At 43.4% G+C, this 17,611-nt stretch overlaps 1 protein-coding gene across 1 annotated transcript; it reads right to left on the reverse strand.

The window, feature by feature from the left end:
- Positions 1-14,471: 14,471 nt before the first annotated feature.
- CYSLTR2 (cysteinyl leukotriene receptor 2) lies at positions 14,472-15,444 on the reverse strand. The gene has a single exon (XM_038146592.1). It carries the CDS (start codon positions 15,442-15,444, stop codon positions 14,500-14,502), a length of 945 nt encoding a protein of 314 aa, XP_038002520.1. The 3' UTR covers positions 14,472-14,499.
- Positions 15,445-17,611: the final 2,167 nt, after the last annotated feature.

Here is a 17,611-nt window from a genome sequence, read left to right on the forward strand (position 1 = left end):
CATTCGTCCCTCTACATCCTCCATTAGATAGGCTTGTCTTTCACAAGAGGTTGCAGCTGAGGAGCACCCATGAGTATCTTCACAATCTCTAACTGTGAGCAGGTAGCAGGAATGACCTAGGACCAACTGAGGATATTTCCTTCAACTCCATTTCTTAACATGCTCCTTCTGCTCCTCCTCCCTCCAGGCTGTAGTCTGTGGGTAATGGGATTTGTCTGATAATCAATAATTCATTGCCTTATACATTTAATCTCTGTATTTTCCTTGCAGAGTTTCTTTGCATATGGCTGAAAGCACCAGAACAAAATGACCCTACAAGTGACTGTAACAATGCATTTCTCCTCCCTGATCACTTCATTTTCTGATGAGGAGTTTTTATTCACCTGGGTGCTTTCCCAGCTAATGGGCTATTAAAAAATCCATCACTAATATAGTGAAAAATATGTTTTCTCCCTTCAGGAGGATCAGCAGCTCTCACATTAGCTGCACCTGGTGATGGCTGATGCAGCTAACCCTAGTTTTCCCTACAGGCAAGGTCACAGGTAATAAAGCCATAAACCTTACAACTGGCTATTATTAATTGCAGCAACCTTTACAAAAGGGTATCACCTGCCTGTGCAGCTCCTTTTTCTTGTACCTGACCCTCACATTCAGTCCAGTTCTGCTGTTGTTGTTCCAGGAGCTTGAGATAAAACTGAATAGCCTAAAAAGGCAGGTGAGGGAACTCAGCCATGAAAACACCCCAGCACGTTGGGGTGTTCCAAGTTGTCAGGTTCTTGTTTCTGCTATCAGTGGGGAGCTCTAGATTTGTCCTTCTCTTTGTGGACAGAGTCCTCTGGACCTTGCCTCTGCTGCAAACCCTGGAAGTCTAGGGATAGGGCACAAAGAATAAATTTATTAATGTAGGTGTGTAAATATATGAAGTGAAAGAAAACCCTGTCAGTCTAGGGAGTTGTCATGTAAGTAGGAGGTCACATCATTCATGCCTCTGGCAGCCACTTCACTGAAGGACTGATTTTGTTCCATTTCTGTGCAAGGCAAGGCTAAAGCCATACACAACTGGACAGAGATCCTCAGAAATGAAGCCTGAACATAAAATTCTCACATTTCTCAGATAGTGGTTGCTGGGAAGGGCTCTTGCCTAGTAAGGTCCCTGGTCTCTCCATTTTCAGACAGTTAATCTCTTCCGAAATGCAAGCAGGTAATGAGGAAATCTGGGATTTTCAGGATACCCACAGTGCCTTCACCCAGCCATTTTGGGTCCAAAATCCACGACAACCATGGATTAGACTGCCATGGTCTGCTCTGGATGTTTTTGTTGGATAATATCACACCATCTCACCTTCCTGCTCCTGCACAGGACCATTTTTACAAGGTAAGCTTGGATACAGCCCCTCTTCACTGACAATTGATATGGGATGATCTTATGAAACAAGGAGCTTATAAATCCAAGCCAACACATGTTGATTCTCCTGTCCCAGGAGAACACAATGCTCATCCTCAACAGTCATCCTGACATCTACGTTCTCAAAATGTGTTGGGAGCTTTGAGTCTTTGCCATGAATTTCAGTTCTTTTTAATTTTCTGTATGCACCTTTCCCAGCTTTGTGCTGTTTAAGGACTCTGATTGCTGGCAACCACCTCTCTTCTTGTCCTTTATCTGGAGTACTGGAGACTGAAATGTAAGAGCTCAGCTCTACACTCTATGTCCCAGTGCATCACCATCAGCCCATCACTGTGGAATTGCTCTAGCACAGCGGGAGATGAAAAAGCCCAGCAGAGTGTCTTGACAGGACTGGCAGATATTTTTAATTGTTTAAGAGCATCATTTTAACCACCTTAAATCAGTCAGCACTACAACTATATTAGTCCTCAAATCCAGAGAGGTCTCTCTGCATTTTAATGTGTAGATTGAGTGTATGCAATTTGCTGGTACAGTGTGTTTTTAGCAAGAAAATAGGCTTCTTTTGTTTGGCTCAGATAGGTGAAAGTTTACCACTTGAAGAGCTTGGTGGTGTCATCCATACCTAGGGATTCACTTGTATGAGCTTGCTCTGTCTGTTGCTTATGTGATGGCTGCATTTGAAAAGTTTGCATTGAAAAATCATGTTTAGGAATGCCAGGCTGCATGCATTAATTATTAGCATGAAGTTGATCTAAAAATCTACGTGTTGGGGCAGGATTTGCTTAATTTTTATTTATTTTTATTTATTTTTATTCACAGCAAGACTGCTCACATTTTGTAGTCAGTTTCGCCTGCAGGAATCTGAAGCACCATTGACCTCTGTGGCACTACAGAGAATTTATACATTGGTGCAACAAGGCAAAATTATTCATACTCCCAGGGCCCTACTTTCAGCTGAAATTCTTCAAACACTCATAAAAACCTTTTTTAAAATGTCCTCACTTGCAGTTTAAGAATGGGGATATTAGAGTCACAGCTGCTGTTTTAAATCATACAGCTTTTTGTAGTACTTGTTGCATTTTGTTTATAGGAGAATTAAAAGGCTGCACATTAAGATGAGTGGCTCAAACTCATGAGATGGAGAAGTAACAGAGTTTGTTGGGGGCAGAGGAGCAAAGGGGATAATAAAAGAGGGCTGCCAGTGCACCAGGGCAGTTTCATCTCTCCTCACACTTCCTCTCCTGGGACAAGCCATTCATTCAGACACTGACACACATTTCTCATCTGACAGAAATAAGGAAAGCCAAAGAAAACTGTCCCTGGACCCTTGAGAAAGGTCCAGATCTGGCGCCTTAAGCTGACTCATGCTATGATGAGTTATCCCTCTAAGAAGTTTCTGTTTTCTTTCCTAGTTCCCTTTCTCCTTTCCATTTCTCCTCACCACTCTTTTTTCTTGCTTATGTTCTCCCCTGCTTCCCTCTCTTCACATTGCTTTTTGTTTTTTTGTGGGTTTTTTTTGGTTTTTTGGTCGGTTTTTTTTTGGTTTGTTTTTTTTTTTTTTTTTTGGGTTTTTTTTTTGTGTGTGTGCGCGTTGGTATAGCAGATAGGAAAGTCCTCACTTGACCATGTTGATCGTTGTGGTCTTGCCATCAACCTGCTCCCTGCCAAATATTTTATAGACCTATCCCTGACTGAATCCACTTCAGGCTCCTTAAGTTGGTGTGATAACATTCACATGTTCTGATGTCACCAGGAAGAAAAACATTTCAGTATCTCCCTCATGTGGGGGAGCACTTAATGACCAGAGGTCAGTACTGCTTCTTAAGAAGGAGCAAAAGAGATGGAGGTGAGTCCAATAAAAACCAACAGTTGTTTCTCCTTCTCTTCAGAAAAGTCACTGCAAGCAGTGCTGGGGGAAGGGGATTAAAGCTTGAAGGACCTTTGGACTGCAGAGCCTCCAGAATCAGACATGAAACTCACCCTTTTTTACCTTATTATTGACAATCCTCACACCAAGCTTTGGCATACGATAGAGAATTTAAAGCAAAGAGCAGTTCCATCCTCTTGAAAAGCCTGTGGGAAATGGAAATCAGGAGCAACTTTAGTAGTGTAAAACATGAAACCACACACTCTTTGAGTGTCTCCACATCACTAGGTCAAAGAACCAGGCCAAGCCCAGAGGCTGATTATCTGCTTCTCTGAACCCTGTTATTTTTCAGTCCCAACTCCATTCTGGAGGATGTCAGCTGGTTCTATCCAATGCACTTCTACATGAGAGTGTGGGTGTGAGCTGGTCAGGGCTTCTTGGCCTCATCTTTATCCAGCAGAGTAGGAATTGCCATAAAGACTACTGACAAAAAGCAGACAAATGATTTTTCTCTGATGGAGAATAAAAAGGTGGGGTATATAGAGGTATGCTAGGTAGCCGCAGGGCAAATATGAGTCCCAAGAACCTGAGGCAGCCATGAGGAAATCCCTTGTGGTTTGGAGATTTACTAGTCAAGCAATTTCTTGACAAGGCAAGAAAATAGGCCATAGCTGATTTTTCTTTCACTTGAGCTGAAACACCGTGTACAGTTCTAAACATACACATCCAGGAAGACGCACTCAGCCTCGAGTGGAGGATGATCAGAATGATCAAAGCAAATGGAGACACTGTGCCAAGAGTATGTGACACATTTAACCTAGCAAAAACTAAACCAAAAATGTGTCCACTCAACAGTATACCTGGCAGACAACCTCTAGATGGGGAAAAACAGCTTTGCAAAGCACAGGAGAGAGTCAGAAGAGTGGGAACTGGAAAGTTATTTCTTGCCATCACTTATGGTACATCTTTTCTGAAATGATAAAATTTGATTGCTTCTTATACATTTGTGTATGAGATGAAGATGTAATACTGTCCTCTATTGGAAGATTATATTGGCCTTCAAGTCAATTTCAATTTCTCATGAGTCTTCAATATAATTTTATTTCATCTTTTTTTTTTTTTTTGGGTATTACATTTTCATCACTTCATTCTACCTTAAAGATTGGAATTCTCCTGATGCCCTCCACAATGATAAACTAGTTGTAATTGGGAACATTGCCTTGATGGTAGAGAGTGGGTTTAATCCTGAGTATTTTAATAGGAACCTTTTACTTTCTTTAGTGGGATGTTGAAGGGTTTGAATTTTGCTAGATCTCTTTCTTTTCCTCATACAAATGGAAATGCTCGGGACCCCAGCCACTGTGCAGTGATCTCCCAAGGAACTTGCGCAGAATTTCTCAAAATGCAATGTAAGCCTTGCTGCTCTTACACTCTTGTTTATGCTTGCTGGTAGTGCTTGCACAGAACATAGACATTAACATTTGGGAAGGGACATGTCCACATTTGGGAATGATGCTTTGTGACAGCTTTCTGCTTTCTTCTGAAGGTGTGAACCTTCCAGTAGCACATTTGATCTGACTAACAACAGATTTGATGTTCTTTCTTACACACTGTTGTCTGAGAAGAATCCGTGGAGCCCACCAGCCTGCACACCACAGGGTAAGAAACACTATTTTACTATACCAGCATCAGGCCAAAAACCTGTTCTTAATTTCACAGCTGTCAGTAGAGATTTTTGAAATCTTTTCCACATGGTTTTCCCAAGTGTGAAAAATAGACAGCTTGTCAACTTCTTTAAAAAGACAGCATGTCAAAGGTTTTACCTGTCACCTCAGGCCAAAGGGAGAGTCACTATGAAACTGGAAGCAGAAATTTTCTCATAATAGGGATGTCAAGCAAAATTTAGCAAGATGTAGTACAAGAGGTATTTGGGTTTGAATTTTCCCCTATTGAAGAATGCTCATCAGAGCAGGTATGAATTTCGATACATCACTTAGGGAGCAAGCTTCACTTTCTTATACTTCAGATCTACATTACAATTTCATGATGGAGGGGAGTTAGTCCTGAATATGTTCTTTTTATAAATCCATTACTGAGATATTAATGGAATAGGGTTATACAAGACATTAATTTTGAGAGGTTTGACACTGATTGCTAAATATGTATTCATTGGCTTTGCAAATTAAGATCTGTGGTCATGTACATAAACATGTAAACACATAGAAATGTAAAAAAATTATTAAATAAATAAATATGAGAGTGTGTATGTTCCTGCATTTGTATATATGTGTATATATATGTGTGTGTGTGTGTATGTGTGTATATGTGTATATATATATGAATATATTTAACTCTTTTACTTATTATGGTTAAAGTATTTTATTTTTCTGCTGCTGTCTTTAATTACTGGATGTGAAGTATAAAATCCAAGACTAATAAATCACAGAATCGCAGAATGGATGGGGTTGGAAGGCACCTCTAGAGACCATCCCAGCCAACACCCCTGTTAAAGCAGGCTCTCCTGGAGCACGTTACTCAGGATTGTATCCAGATATTTTTTGAATATTTTCAATGAGAAGACTTGTATGGGCAGTCTGTTCCTGTGCATGGTCACTCACACAGTAAAGAAGTTCTTCCTCATGTTCACATGGAACTTTCTGTGCATTGGTTTCTGCCTCTTGTACTATTGCTTGGCACCACCAAGAAGAGCCTGGATCTATCCTCTGGCATCTCCAGGGCACCAGCATAATTTAACAGCAATCCCAAATTTTTGCTGTTCTTCCCTTTGTTACTTGACTACTGGAAGAAATAAGGAATCAGGATGGCACTCTGAAGGCAAGTATATTATAGTACTGTGTGATGGCAATGATGTCTTTTATAAGCCAGAAATTAAATATCTTGAAATGTACTTTATGTGAAACAAAGAAAGTTCTTGGCTGTGAGACACAGCCTAAGCAACAGAGGCACAGTTCTTTGTGACTTCTGAGGCTCCTTCCTGGTACAGCAGTTCAAAGTAGATGAATTTCTGAAATGGAGATTTGCCCATGACTTTCTATTCACAGAACACAGAGCCACAGATTACCTTGAGTTGGAAGGAACCCACAAAGGTCATCAAAGCTCAACTCCTGGCCCTGCCCAGGACACCCAAGAGTTGCACTGCCTGAGAGCAATGTCCAAATGTTTCTTGAACACTGTCAAGCTTAGTGCTCTGGCAACTTCCCTGGAGAGCCTGTTCCAGTGCCCAACCATCCTCTGAGCGAAGAACCTTTTCCTGATATCCAGCCTAAGCCTCTCCTGACTCAGCTTCTCGCCACCCCTTTGTTCCTGTTGCTGGTCACAGAAGCAAAGAGATCAGTGCCTGCCCCTCCTCTTCCCCTCACAAGGAAGCTGTAACTGTGATGAAGTCTCTCCTGTCTCCTCCAGGCTGAGCAGACCAAGTGACCTCAGATGCTTCTCACATAGCTTCCTCCCAAAGGCCTGTCGCCACATTTGTAGTCCTCCTTTGAGCACTCTATAAGAGTTCCATGTCTTCCTTACGTCGTGTCACCCAAAACTGCCCCTAGCACTCGAGGTGAGGCTGCCCCAGTGCAGAACAGAGCAGGAAAATCCCCTCCCTTTCCCGGCTGGCCATGCCGTGCCTGATGCACCCCAGGAGAGGGTTGGCCCTCCTGGCTGCCAGGGCACTCCTGACTTGTGTTCAACTTGCCACTGATCAGAACCCCCAGGTGCTTTTCCAAGGGGCTGCTTTCCAGATTCTCATTACCCAGTCTGTCCCCACATCCAGGTTTGCCCTTCTCTAGGTGCAGAATCCTCCACTTGTCTTTGTTAAACTTCATGTAGTTGGTGATTGCCCAGCCCTCTAATCTGTCAAGATATTTCTGCAGGGCTTCTTCGCCTTCAAGGGGGTCAACAGCTCCTCCCAAATCCTGGAAATATATATAGTATAGATATTTTACAAATAGTATTCCTAATGGAGGTTTCATAAGTCCCTTGATTTTTGCAGCTTTCTGAGAAAGTCTCTGGCATTCATGCCTGACTGTTGGTTTCTCTTTGCTAAGTGACCCTGGTTCCCTATGAAAAATGCAGCTGAGCCAGCCATGCTCAGCTCAGTATTTTCCCTCTGCTCATTGGACTTTCAAGGTAAGAAAGTTGTCATATATCTGTTTGAGTGGAGAGGGGGACAGGGAAGATGGGCAGGTGTCAGGGTATTCTTGATGGCCAAGCAGCTCAGGAATGATTTTTGTTGTTGTCCCTTCTCTTCTGATCAGGTACAAATTCTCTGTGAACGTGTGAAGTCTCTCCAAAGCTACCTACTCACACGGCCCTGTCCTTAGATGAGGTACACACTGTAGGGGTGGAAACAGCAAGGTGTACTAGACCAGGAGAAGGATAGGAGAGGGGATATTTTGGTTTGGCAGCTTCCTTTTATCAGTGGGTTTCTCTGAACTGATCTTGCTATCTTGCTTGAGTGGGTAGCTCTGTGTACAGTTTTTCTCTAGAGGATGTCTTAAAAGAGCACAGTTGCCTAAGGATTTTCAATAAGAGATCCTGTGGCTTTTAAAAGCTCTTACTGATGGCTTGTTCAGGAAAAAAGGCCTTATTTGGGTAGAGGTGTTGGGAAAGGCTTGTTTAGATGCCCTCTGTCTTTGCCTCAGCATGCTGGTGACCATGGTGTCAGTGCAGTTGAGGGTGGGTTAGGAGGAGCTCCACCCATGGGCAACTGCAGTGCCTTGGATTGAAGCCAAGGGACATGTCTGTGGTGGATGGTGGCTTTGAGGGCCTGATTTTTTTTTCATAGTTTTGAATAATCCTAAGAAAATACATGGGGAGACAACAATACTTTCCAGTAATAAGAATGTTTTGACCCTCGCCAGTGTAAAGTGCATCACTGGAATTGGTGTCTGAAGCAAATCCAGCACTTCCATATTCTTTCTCTCCCACAGCCCAACCCAAAGAACATGTTCTTCTCCCCGTTGCCAGGCTGCCTGTGTCATGTCATCCTGTGCTTCTGAGCTTCACTGATTTTGAATCAGGTGTCCAGGATCCCTCCAGAAAGACATACCATGCAAAATCTAGATCAGATGGTCAGAAAATAACAAGAGACGCTACAGACCATGTCAGTAGTCCCTGAGCTCATCTTGCTCCTTGCAAGCATGAAGATAGATTCTCCCTGTGAGAGCGTGGCCTGCTACTTGCTCTGTCATGGCCCTGACAGTGAATGTCACAGTGAGAGATGGTTCAGCAGGTGGACATCAGCTCCTTCGGGCATTGTCTTGAAGGTCCCGTTCCTCTGAGAATGGGGCAGCATGTTCTCCTATACCGTTCCCAGCTGGGCCATGTGCCCATCCACTTACATTTCCCAGGGCAAACTTCACCTACATAGCCCAGCTAGCTCAAGTGTCACTAGATGCCATCAGGAATTTGAAGGGAAAGGAACTGGGAAGCGGCAAATCTGGAATTGTACCTGGCACTAACAGGTTGGTGGAGGTGGCATGGCCAGACACATCACTTGGGTGTGTCATGCATGCTGGTGACCTGCTGGAGCATGTCCTTCCCATCTGGTCTCTGCACCTGGTTTTCCTTTCCATGGCAACTGTGACACACAGGTGTGGGAGGGGCTGGGCTTGTGCTGGTGTGGAGTCAGGTGTATCTGGATGGTTCCCAGGCCAAAGGAAGGTTGACAAACCTGGCTGGCCATGGGGCATCCTTCTGCTCAGCTCCACAGACTGCCCCAGTGACTGTGTGCCTGGGAAAGGCTGGGGTAGCAGCTCTGAGCCAGGTACTCCACATGGCACCTCCACTTCTGGAGGATCCAGGCGTGCCTGTGCTGCTGATAGCAGCTTTACCAAGGAAATTCTACAAGCTTCGATGTCTTTAGTGGTTAGGTGAGTGAGATTCAAAATTAAGAAAAGAAAAGAAGAAAAGAAGCCTATCTGAGAACACTGTTTTCAAGAGGATATTCTCATTCATTATCTGCATGTATACTTTCTTTTTTAATGGTGAGGGAGCACCAGAAAAGATTGCTCCAGCTGCAGTAATAAAGATCAGTAGATGGAAATGGCTGACTCTTGAACTGGATTATTTTGCTCATTCCTTCTGAATTACTTGTCTTCGCACACAAGTTGCCAACAAAAAGCTAACTTACAGCATGTAAGGAGTATCTTACCAATGAGCAAAACATCCTTAAATATCCGGAAACTCTGGTGAGAGACTGTTTGCAAGAAGAAACTAAACACAAGAAGATATTTATCTGTTATGGAGGGCTTTTTGGGCTGGATATCAGACTGGTACTGGAGCTGGCCTGCCAGAGACAGTCCGGCTCCTTGCCTCCCAAACTGAAAGCTGGTTATAATGTAAAAAAAATCTGCAGAGAACAAAGATCCCTTCTTCAGGGGTTCATTTGCCAAAATTTTTGTAATGAAACACAGCTCCATGCTGAGTACGTCATCCCCAGTTGCATTTCCCATGGCTGCTCAGAAGACATACTATCATCCAGCAGTTAGCATGATCAGCATCTCAGCATCTGGAAATGCAGACAGCAAACATGACAAACAAACCTGCCAGCCACCATTCTGAGCATTCAAGCTTTGAGTGATGCAATATGAGAGGTGGACTAAGGTCCAGAGCTTTATTTCTCAGCTTCAGAAGTAGAGACTCACATTTTGCTCCTGTGAACAGGAATGTGACTTGTGTGACGAGGTCTCTGTGTTAGGCAGCTTCATCCTTTCAGCTGTAAAATCAAAAGAAGCAGTGGTGGAATTCTGGCCAGTTTTTCTGAAAGGCAGAAAAGGAAATTGGGACAACGAAAGTTACTTAACTTCTTTGGCCTCCTTAAGCTGTTGACTGGTGGATGAACAGATGTAGCTACATAATATCAGCTGAATGCAATTAAATATACTGCTTGCCTTTGCAGATGTCCAGGAAGGTTCCTGTGTATACACAGCACAACATGTGAGAGGGACCAGACTGCACAGCATGTTGGGACAGTCACAGTGCCTGGCAGGTCATGCTCAGTGCTAGCCAGGAAGCCGAAGCACCTCAAACAATACTGGACTCTCTCAGGAAATTTGTGTTTGCACATAATTTACACTGTCTTTTAAATAGACCATCATTTAAACTGCCTCAGATATAATGTAGGAATTCAAAACACTAGCCCAGGGATGGTATCACTGTTGAAACAGCATCTGACTCCTCTTGACTGTGATTACACTTGGTTGCTTTGGCTAGATCTTATTTCCACTCCTATCAGCAGCAGGTGGTTTCTATCTTGACCATCCCAAGTGACCAAGAGAAGTGTCAATACATCCAAGATGGAGAAAAATCATGATGCCTGCTCTGCTGCCAGCACAGCGTGCTGTTGTAGCATAAAGGAATAGGCAACTCAGAAGCAGATGCTGATCAGTGAAATCTGCATCCCTTTCTCCCAACACACTTAGGAGCCAAAGCAAAATATAAGCTATGGTGACAGGATGTATGATGAGGAAGGCAGAGGATGTATCATGAAAATTAGTGGTATAATACTTTGATTAAAATAAAAATAATAAAATCATAGAATGATCGAATGGTTTGGGACCTTAGAGGTCATCTAGTTTCAATCTCCCTACTGTGGTCAGTGATACATGTCATTAGACCAGTGTGTTCAAAGCCCCATCCAGCCTGGCCTTGAGCACTTGCAAGGGTGGAGTGAACACAACTTCTTTGGAGAACCTGTTCAACATCCTCACAGTACAGAATTTCTTCGTAATTTCTAATCTAAACCTGCCCTCTTTCAGTTTCAAGCCTTTTCCCCTTGTGCTATCACTACATTATCAAAAGTCCCTTTCCAGCTCTTCTGTAGCCACCTTAAGGTATTGGAAGGTGCTATAAGATCTCCCTGAAGCCTTTTTTTCTCCAGACTGAAATACCCCCCACTCCCTCAGCCTGTCTTCATGGGAGAGGTGCTCCAGCCCCCTGACCATCTTCATGGCCCTTCTCTGGGCTCACTTGAACAGGTCCAAGTTTTTCTCATGTTGGAGGCCCCAGAGCTGGACAGAGCTCTCTTCGTGGGGTCTCATGAGAGCAGAGTCGAAGGAGAGGATCACAGTCATGTAATGCTTCCCTGCTTGCTGTGACACCATTGGGCAATCACAGCCACACGTGGTCTCAAACTGGGGCTTAAAAGCTGATGTGAAGAGTGGCATTTTCTTCTGCTGCCTCTCTATGACTCTAGCGTAGCTTTGAACTGAAAAATTAACTTTGTCTAGAAGTACCAGGGATTCCCTGAATCACAGAAAAATGGGCATTGAAGGTAGATCTTTTGCTGCTGCTTAAGGGTCCCAGTCACTTAAAGACTTCATTTCCTTTTCTTATGTCTCCTTCAAGCTCACAAGTTTACTGTTGCTTTAACTTTCTATGCACACAGCTATTCTTAGATTTTGCTTCCTAGAAATTTGAGGAAACATATCAAAGTACTTTTTAAGGGGAATGTGGTCCCTTGAGGGACCTAGAGGCATAGCTAGCAATTTAACTGCCAAGAGTTTTATTTTTTTAGAATAGATATGATGGTGCTTTTTTAACTGCATTTTTTACTATGATACTTCCACAGTGAAGAAGCCAAATCTTCAGCTCCGTGGGCAGAAACATGCAAAAGGAATAAATAGAGAAAAGGCAGTAAATGGGAATGTGGCATGTTATACAAGTGTTGTTGAAACTTCATGAGAAAATCCCTAACAAGGATGATCTAGAATCCTTTTGTAACTAAATCATAATTTAAAAATTTTATTACTTTATCTGCACCTCAGACTTTGACTCATGTTCCCCACTATTTTGTCGGTAATGTGAATAAGGCAGCAGGATGTCCTCACACATCCAAGGACATTTCATGGCCCACATACAGAAACTCAGTATCTGTTTCTTGTTCCTTCTCCCCTGCGCTCAGAGGAGATCCCTTGTTAGCTGTGCGATCAATAAAAAACATTTCTTCAGCCACAGGTAAATCTAGTTTATTAAAACGCAGTTCTGACAGTTAATTCAATTGCCAACAAAGTGGTAGCATGATCAATACAAAAAAAAGTGACCTCATAAGTGAGATACATATAGCCACTAAATGCAAAATTATCTGATATTCGGGTGCACTGGACAGATACAGACAGAAGCATGTGGATGAGATTAGACTGTGGCTAACTTTTTGCATTTTCTTGCAGTATTTGAAGTGGGTGGTATCTCATGAGAGGCTTCAAGATTGTCACTTGTTGCTGTTCAGGTTTCCTCCTGATGGGTGAAAACCACAGAAAAAGAGTTTGCCCCTTCCTTCCAATTATGTGCCTGCTATATCTGCATGGTTATCATCTCAATCAAATTCCCATTGCAAACCACTGCTAATATTCCCTTTTTCATCAACAGCATGGGATCAAGGAGTTCACGTGGCATCATTAGGTCAGCTCTCAGGTATGCTGCTGCATTATTGAAATAAGGATTTGGAGCATGAACTTTAGTGAAGACTTCTGATAAAACTCTGTGCTTACAGCAAAGGCAGCATCAAGTGACTGGAGCAGATTGAACATAACCCTCAGATAGCCAAGAAAAAAATGTGCCCTTTCCAGTGATTTGTCAAGTACTTTTCCACCTGACCAGCAATGATTTGTTTTCTGCATCTTTCAGACAGAGCTAAAAATAGCTTGTTGCTGTTATTTTTGTTTGGGAGCAATAGCATTCAGTTTATGGAGGACTTTCTCCATAAAAAGTTCAGAGCATTGAAACGTATCTTCACAGAGAGAAACCTTCCATTGGTTGAATTTCACAGTGAGGGAAGGCTTTCAGCATTTTTGTTAGTTTTCATATAAGTCCAGCTGCTTTCTTGGAAAATATGACTAAACTTCTTGTCTGTTTTTAGTAAAAGATGAGGTAATTAAACCCAAAATCTAAATATGGTCTAACTGAGTTTGGAGCCTGTTTTCACTTAGGTCTAATATTTAGAAAACATATTTTAGAAAATATTCAGAGACTTACAAATACAGACAGCCATTTGATGAAATTTTCCAAAGTACACACAGGAGTAGATTCCCTTTGCTTTCTAAAAAAAGCTCTCCTCGACCTTCTCTGTTGCCCATCTTTCTTTCTTTACCTGGGTTAGTGCCTCCCTGTTAGATTCTTCCATGTTTGATGTAGGAAATTCAAACCAATAGGAAGTTAATCCTATGAACAAAGGGATCAGTTTCCTCCTCAGAGGAGACTGAAGACAAGTGATTGGGAGTGCCTTTTGCAGCTGTTTGGTGTCAGACTGATTTACCTGTGCAGTGGAAACCACTCCCTAGCAACCTTTTTGGAGGAAAATAATTTTTAAAGTTTGTCTTTGGATCCCTGCATGGGAATGGAACTGCTTAGCCTCAGCTTTGTGAAAAGCACTGGTGACACTGGGCATAAAAACAAAGTGTTGCAATGACCTTGAAGGAATTGACTCCACATGAAGAGCTGCAGGATGCAGCCCAGTGCTCTGGGTGCCCGCATCCTGCCCTCACTGCCAGCAGTCATCTTACTCACAACACTCCAGGACTATGCCACTTGCTTGAAATCATTCTCTCGCTTGACAACCCACGAAATGTTAAGCAGAATACCTTGGTGGCTGGCTTAGAGTGGAAAATTTAGACATGTTAGTGACTTCTGAGCAGCCTGAGCCAGTGCTGGGTCCTGTTTGCCTCTCTTCCTGCTTTTTAAGTCAGCCTCAGTAGAAAGCATAAGTGGTGATTTATATTTCTTTAATGTGCAACCCCTTTGACAGTGTTTGCAATGGGAACTGGCAGGGTACTGTGAATATGTAGGGAATCAGTGTCTGAACCCCTGCACATGCAGGGAAATGGAGTGCTGAGAGGTTCAGTGGTCAGGTGAGCAGTTTCCCTTTCAAGTTATTTACTATTGTGAAATGAAATAACAGGACTCCAGTAGCAAGGTGAATTCATTTCAATGCCTTGTCCTGGCAAGGGTGAACCACAGAGGTGTTGCTACCCTGCTAAAGAGAAGACAACCAGGGATCATACCCAGCCACCTGTCCTCAGATCATCCAGACTCAGTTTTGGTCACCCACAAAGAGTTCTGTCCCAGATACTTCTGCTCCAGAGATGCCTGACACTGAGCAGCAGAGCTGCAAACTGCCCGCAACACAGCACACAGTCTCTGTCATTGAACAGCATGAGCCCAGTCTAGAGATCCCATCAGGACCGTATATATATATTGTTTTGCAATTCTGCACCAGCTATCTGCAGCACAAACTTCTGATTTTTGCTTTGAAATTTTCAGCAGCAAAGTAATAGAGGAAGGGATCAAGGCAGCTGTTCATGGCAGCGAGGCAGAGAGTGACCACCAGTGCCTTGTGCAGGTTGGCCTGGCTGCAGCTGCTGTACATCAGGTGCACAGTCCGCAGGATGTGATAGGGCAGGAAACAGATGAGGGAGAGGACGAGAGTGATGACAATGGTTAACAGCGCCTTCCTGTGACAGACTGCCCTCCCGCTCTGCGGAGCCCTGGACTTGAGCAGCGCTCTGATGGCAAAGACATAGCAGAACACAATTGTGCAGAAGGGCAGAATGAAGCCCACGACGAGGACAAAGCTGTTCATCATGAGGAGCCTGTGCGTGCTGGAGGGGTGGAGGTCCAAGCATTTGACTGGGTTGCTGTAGCCAGCGATTCCCTTGTTTAACAGAGGGCTGGAAGCTGCCAGCACGAAGATCCATATGGCCGCGCAGGTAATCTTGGCATACTTCATGTTGGTCACTTTTCCGTGTTTGAACGGGTGGACGATGGCTACGAAACGAACCACGCTGAGCACTGTGAGGAAATAAATGCTGCAGTACATATTCATGTACAAGGTGTAAGTCATGATCCTGCAGAGGATGTCACCAAATATCCAACGTGATCCCATGAGGAAATACGAGGCCCGAAAGGGCAAAGTGCTGACAAACATGAGGTCTGAAATAGCCAAGTTCTGCATGTAAATGTTTACTGAGGTTCTTGGCGAAGTCTGGAAGAAAACATAAATGGAGAGGCTGTTTCCAACAGCACCCGGGAAGAAGATAAAGAGATACGTGATGGGATAAATTACTTGTTTGAAGCCGTCAATTGTACAGTTGGAGGAGCTGTTAGTGAAGCTGCCATCTAGTGCCACCTTGGAAATATTCATAGTCTGAGCCAGCGTCTCCATTATTCTGCCAAAGGGAAAAGAAGTGGTGTGAGTGCTGGGTTACAAGCTGGGCAGGGAGTTTGCCTACTTGGGACTGTTTCACTGAGGGCAGAAATTGCAAGATGCAGATGACAGTGGGAAGTAAGGGTTCATTAACAAGTAATTACTTGTGATGTCCCAATAAATACACATCTCAAGACACAAAGCCCCAAGTAAGCTCTAATGAGTTTCAGTGCTACAGCAGCTGGTTGTGTTCTCAGCCTGTAAGTGCTGCCTTTTAGAGGTGCTCTGTGTGTGTTTTAATGACAAGTCTCTGATCTTTGCTGTGCAAAACAAGCCAACTTGCTGTCAGCCATTTTGTGGCAGGGAAGTTTTGAGTCCACAGTCACCTACCATGGAAACATCAAAACCTGATCAGAAAAGAAATCACTGCCCACTTCTAGGCCTGCACTTCAAATTGGGATGGAAAGCCAAAAGAACGGAATCTGCCTTTTGGAACCAGGGAAATTTTTCTGGTATGTTTTTAGCAGTATTTCCTGAGCAATACCAGACGTATTTTGATACACGTAAAAATTAAGGACATTTTGACCTTAAAGACTGTGCAAACACTGTGCTAATTATGCACGGTTCATTTTTTAACTCCCTCCTCCTTGCCCTGTATTCCTACTTTCTTGTTAGCTCCTGGTGGCTTTCTATGTCTCTTTTTGTGGGGCCTTTGCTCCACGTACCACTCTCTTTACCTCTTTTGTGCTTAGCTGTTCTGCACCAGTCAGTCATCCGCACACACTGCAGCTTCCAGGGCAGCCCACACTTGCAGCCCTAATGAAAATGGCCTCTGAGAAAATGGGCTGTGCTCAGAGAGATGCATTTCTCCTCCTGTGAAGCTATAATTCAATCAAATCAAAACCACTCACCACTGAAACACTCTAAATAATAAATTTTTTTCCCATTAGTGTCTATTTATTTTCTGAACTCTTGATTTCTTATCTCAGCTGTCCTGCAGCTAGTAGTATTTTCAAAGGAAGGTGTCAGTATTGTTTCTTGTTTGACAGTGGGAGCAATTCCCTCTTTGTATCTGCCAATATATTCTAAAGATGGGGCATGGAAATTTTTAGCCTGAAAACCACAACCACATGGTATTTTCAGATGCATGGAAAAGAAGCTTTTAATTTGGCCCAGTGTGAGTGATAATGTGTCCATGGTACACAACAGCAACCTATCTCTTATTCTGAACCTCACTGGCTTCCCAATTTGAAACATATTTATTTGTATAGGTGGAGCCTCCTTGGGGGTAAATTTGGCTTTACGTTTGGGTGCTTCTAACACCCCGCTACCCAGTGTGCTGTAAATGGGAGCTAATTGGCAAACTGAAGCCATGGCGTGGGAGCCTGAGCTATGTTCAGAGCAGGCCATGGTATTTCCAGGGCTGCGTCTCAGAGTCTGTCCAAGTCCCTTAAATATAGCAACCAGATGTGCCCCAGCAGGCATCTTTCTATCCAGCCCCACTGGGATGGGAAGCGTGGGAAGCACAACCCCAGGCTGGGCTCCCAAGGAGCACTTCATGGATATTAGGTCTCAGGAAAGCCCTGGACTGACTAAACATGTGTTCCTAAAGGTAATCTCCTTCTCGTTTGGGATCCTCTTTCTTCATGAAGGAGATGGAAAAGATATTCTTCTTAAAGACAAATCTTCAGCAATCAAAGGGATTTTAATTGTTTTCGTTTTCTTTATGGAACAACTGTCTGATATACACATTTTCTGTATGAGATCAAAGATCAGCTTTTCTCTGGAATTAATGTGATTCCCCCATTTTTCAGGGAAACATTACAGCCTGAGGTACGGCAAAGGAAAGAGCCTTTCTAACTCTGTTTTCCTGTGGTCCAAGAATCCTTGCCTTTAGAAACCCCAAAACACAAGAAAATATTAGTGAAGAGATCTGCCACCTTTTGAAGCATTCTTGTTTTGTGTGCCAGCTGTGAGGTAGAGGAGTCAAATGAGGTTGAAGAACTTGGACTGTAGACAAATTCCAAGTCCTGCTCAGCACTATGAGTGATGGCTTGTGTGCAATGCTATCTGATGAAGGATGGGACTGAGGCAATGAAGATTCAGTTGATGAAAAGCCCTTGGGTCCCTGCACCCTGCTGAAAGGACTACAAGCACAGGGGCTGAGGCACTTTGCTCAGGCTCC

Source organism: Motacilla alba, chromosome 1, assembly GCF_015832195.1.
Source record: "Motacilla alba alba isolate MOTALB_02 chromosome 1, Motacilla_alba_V1.0_pri, whole genome shotgun sequence".
NCBI classification, from domain to species: domain Eukaryota; kingdom Metazoa; phylum Chordata; class Aves; order Passeriformes; family Motacillidae; genus Motacilla; species Motacilla alba.

Excerpts from the sequence above, each read along its gene's own strand:
- CYSLTR2 (XM_038146592.1), bottom strand. The coding sequence starts at position 15,444 with ATGGAGACGCTGGCTCAGACTATGAATATTTCCAAGGTGGCACTAGAT.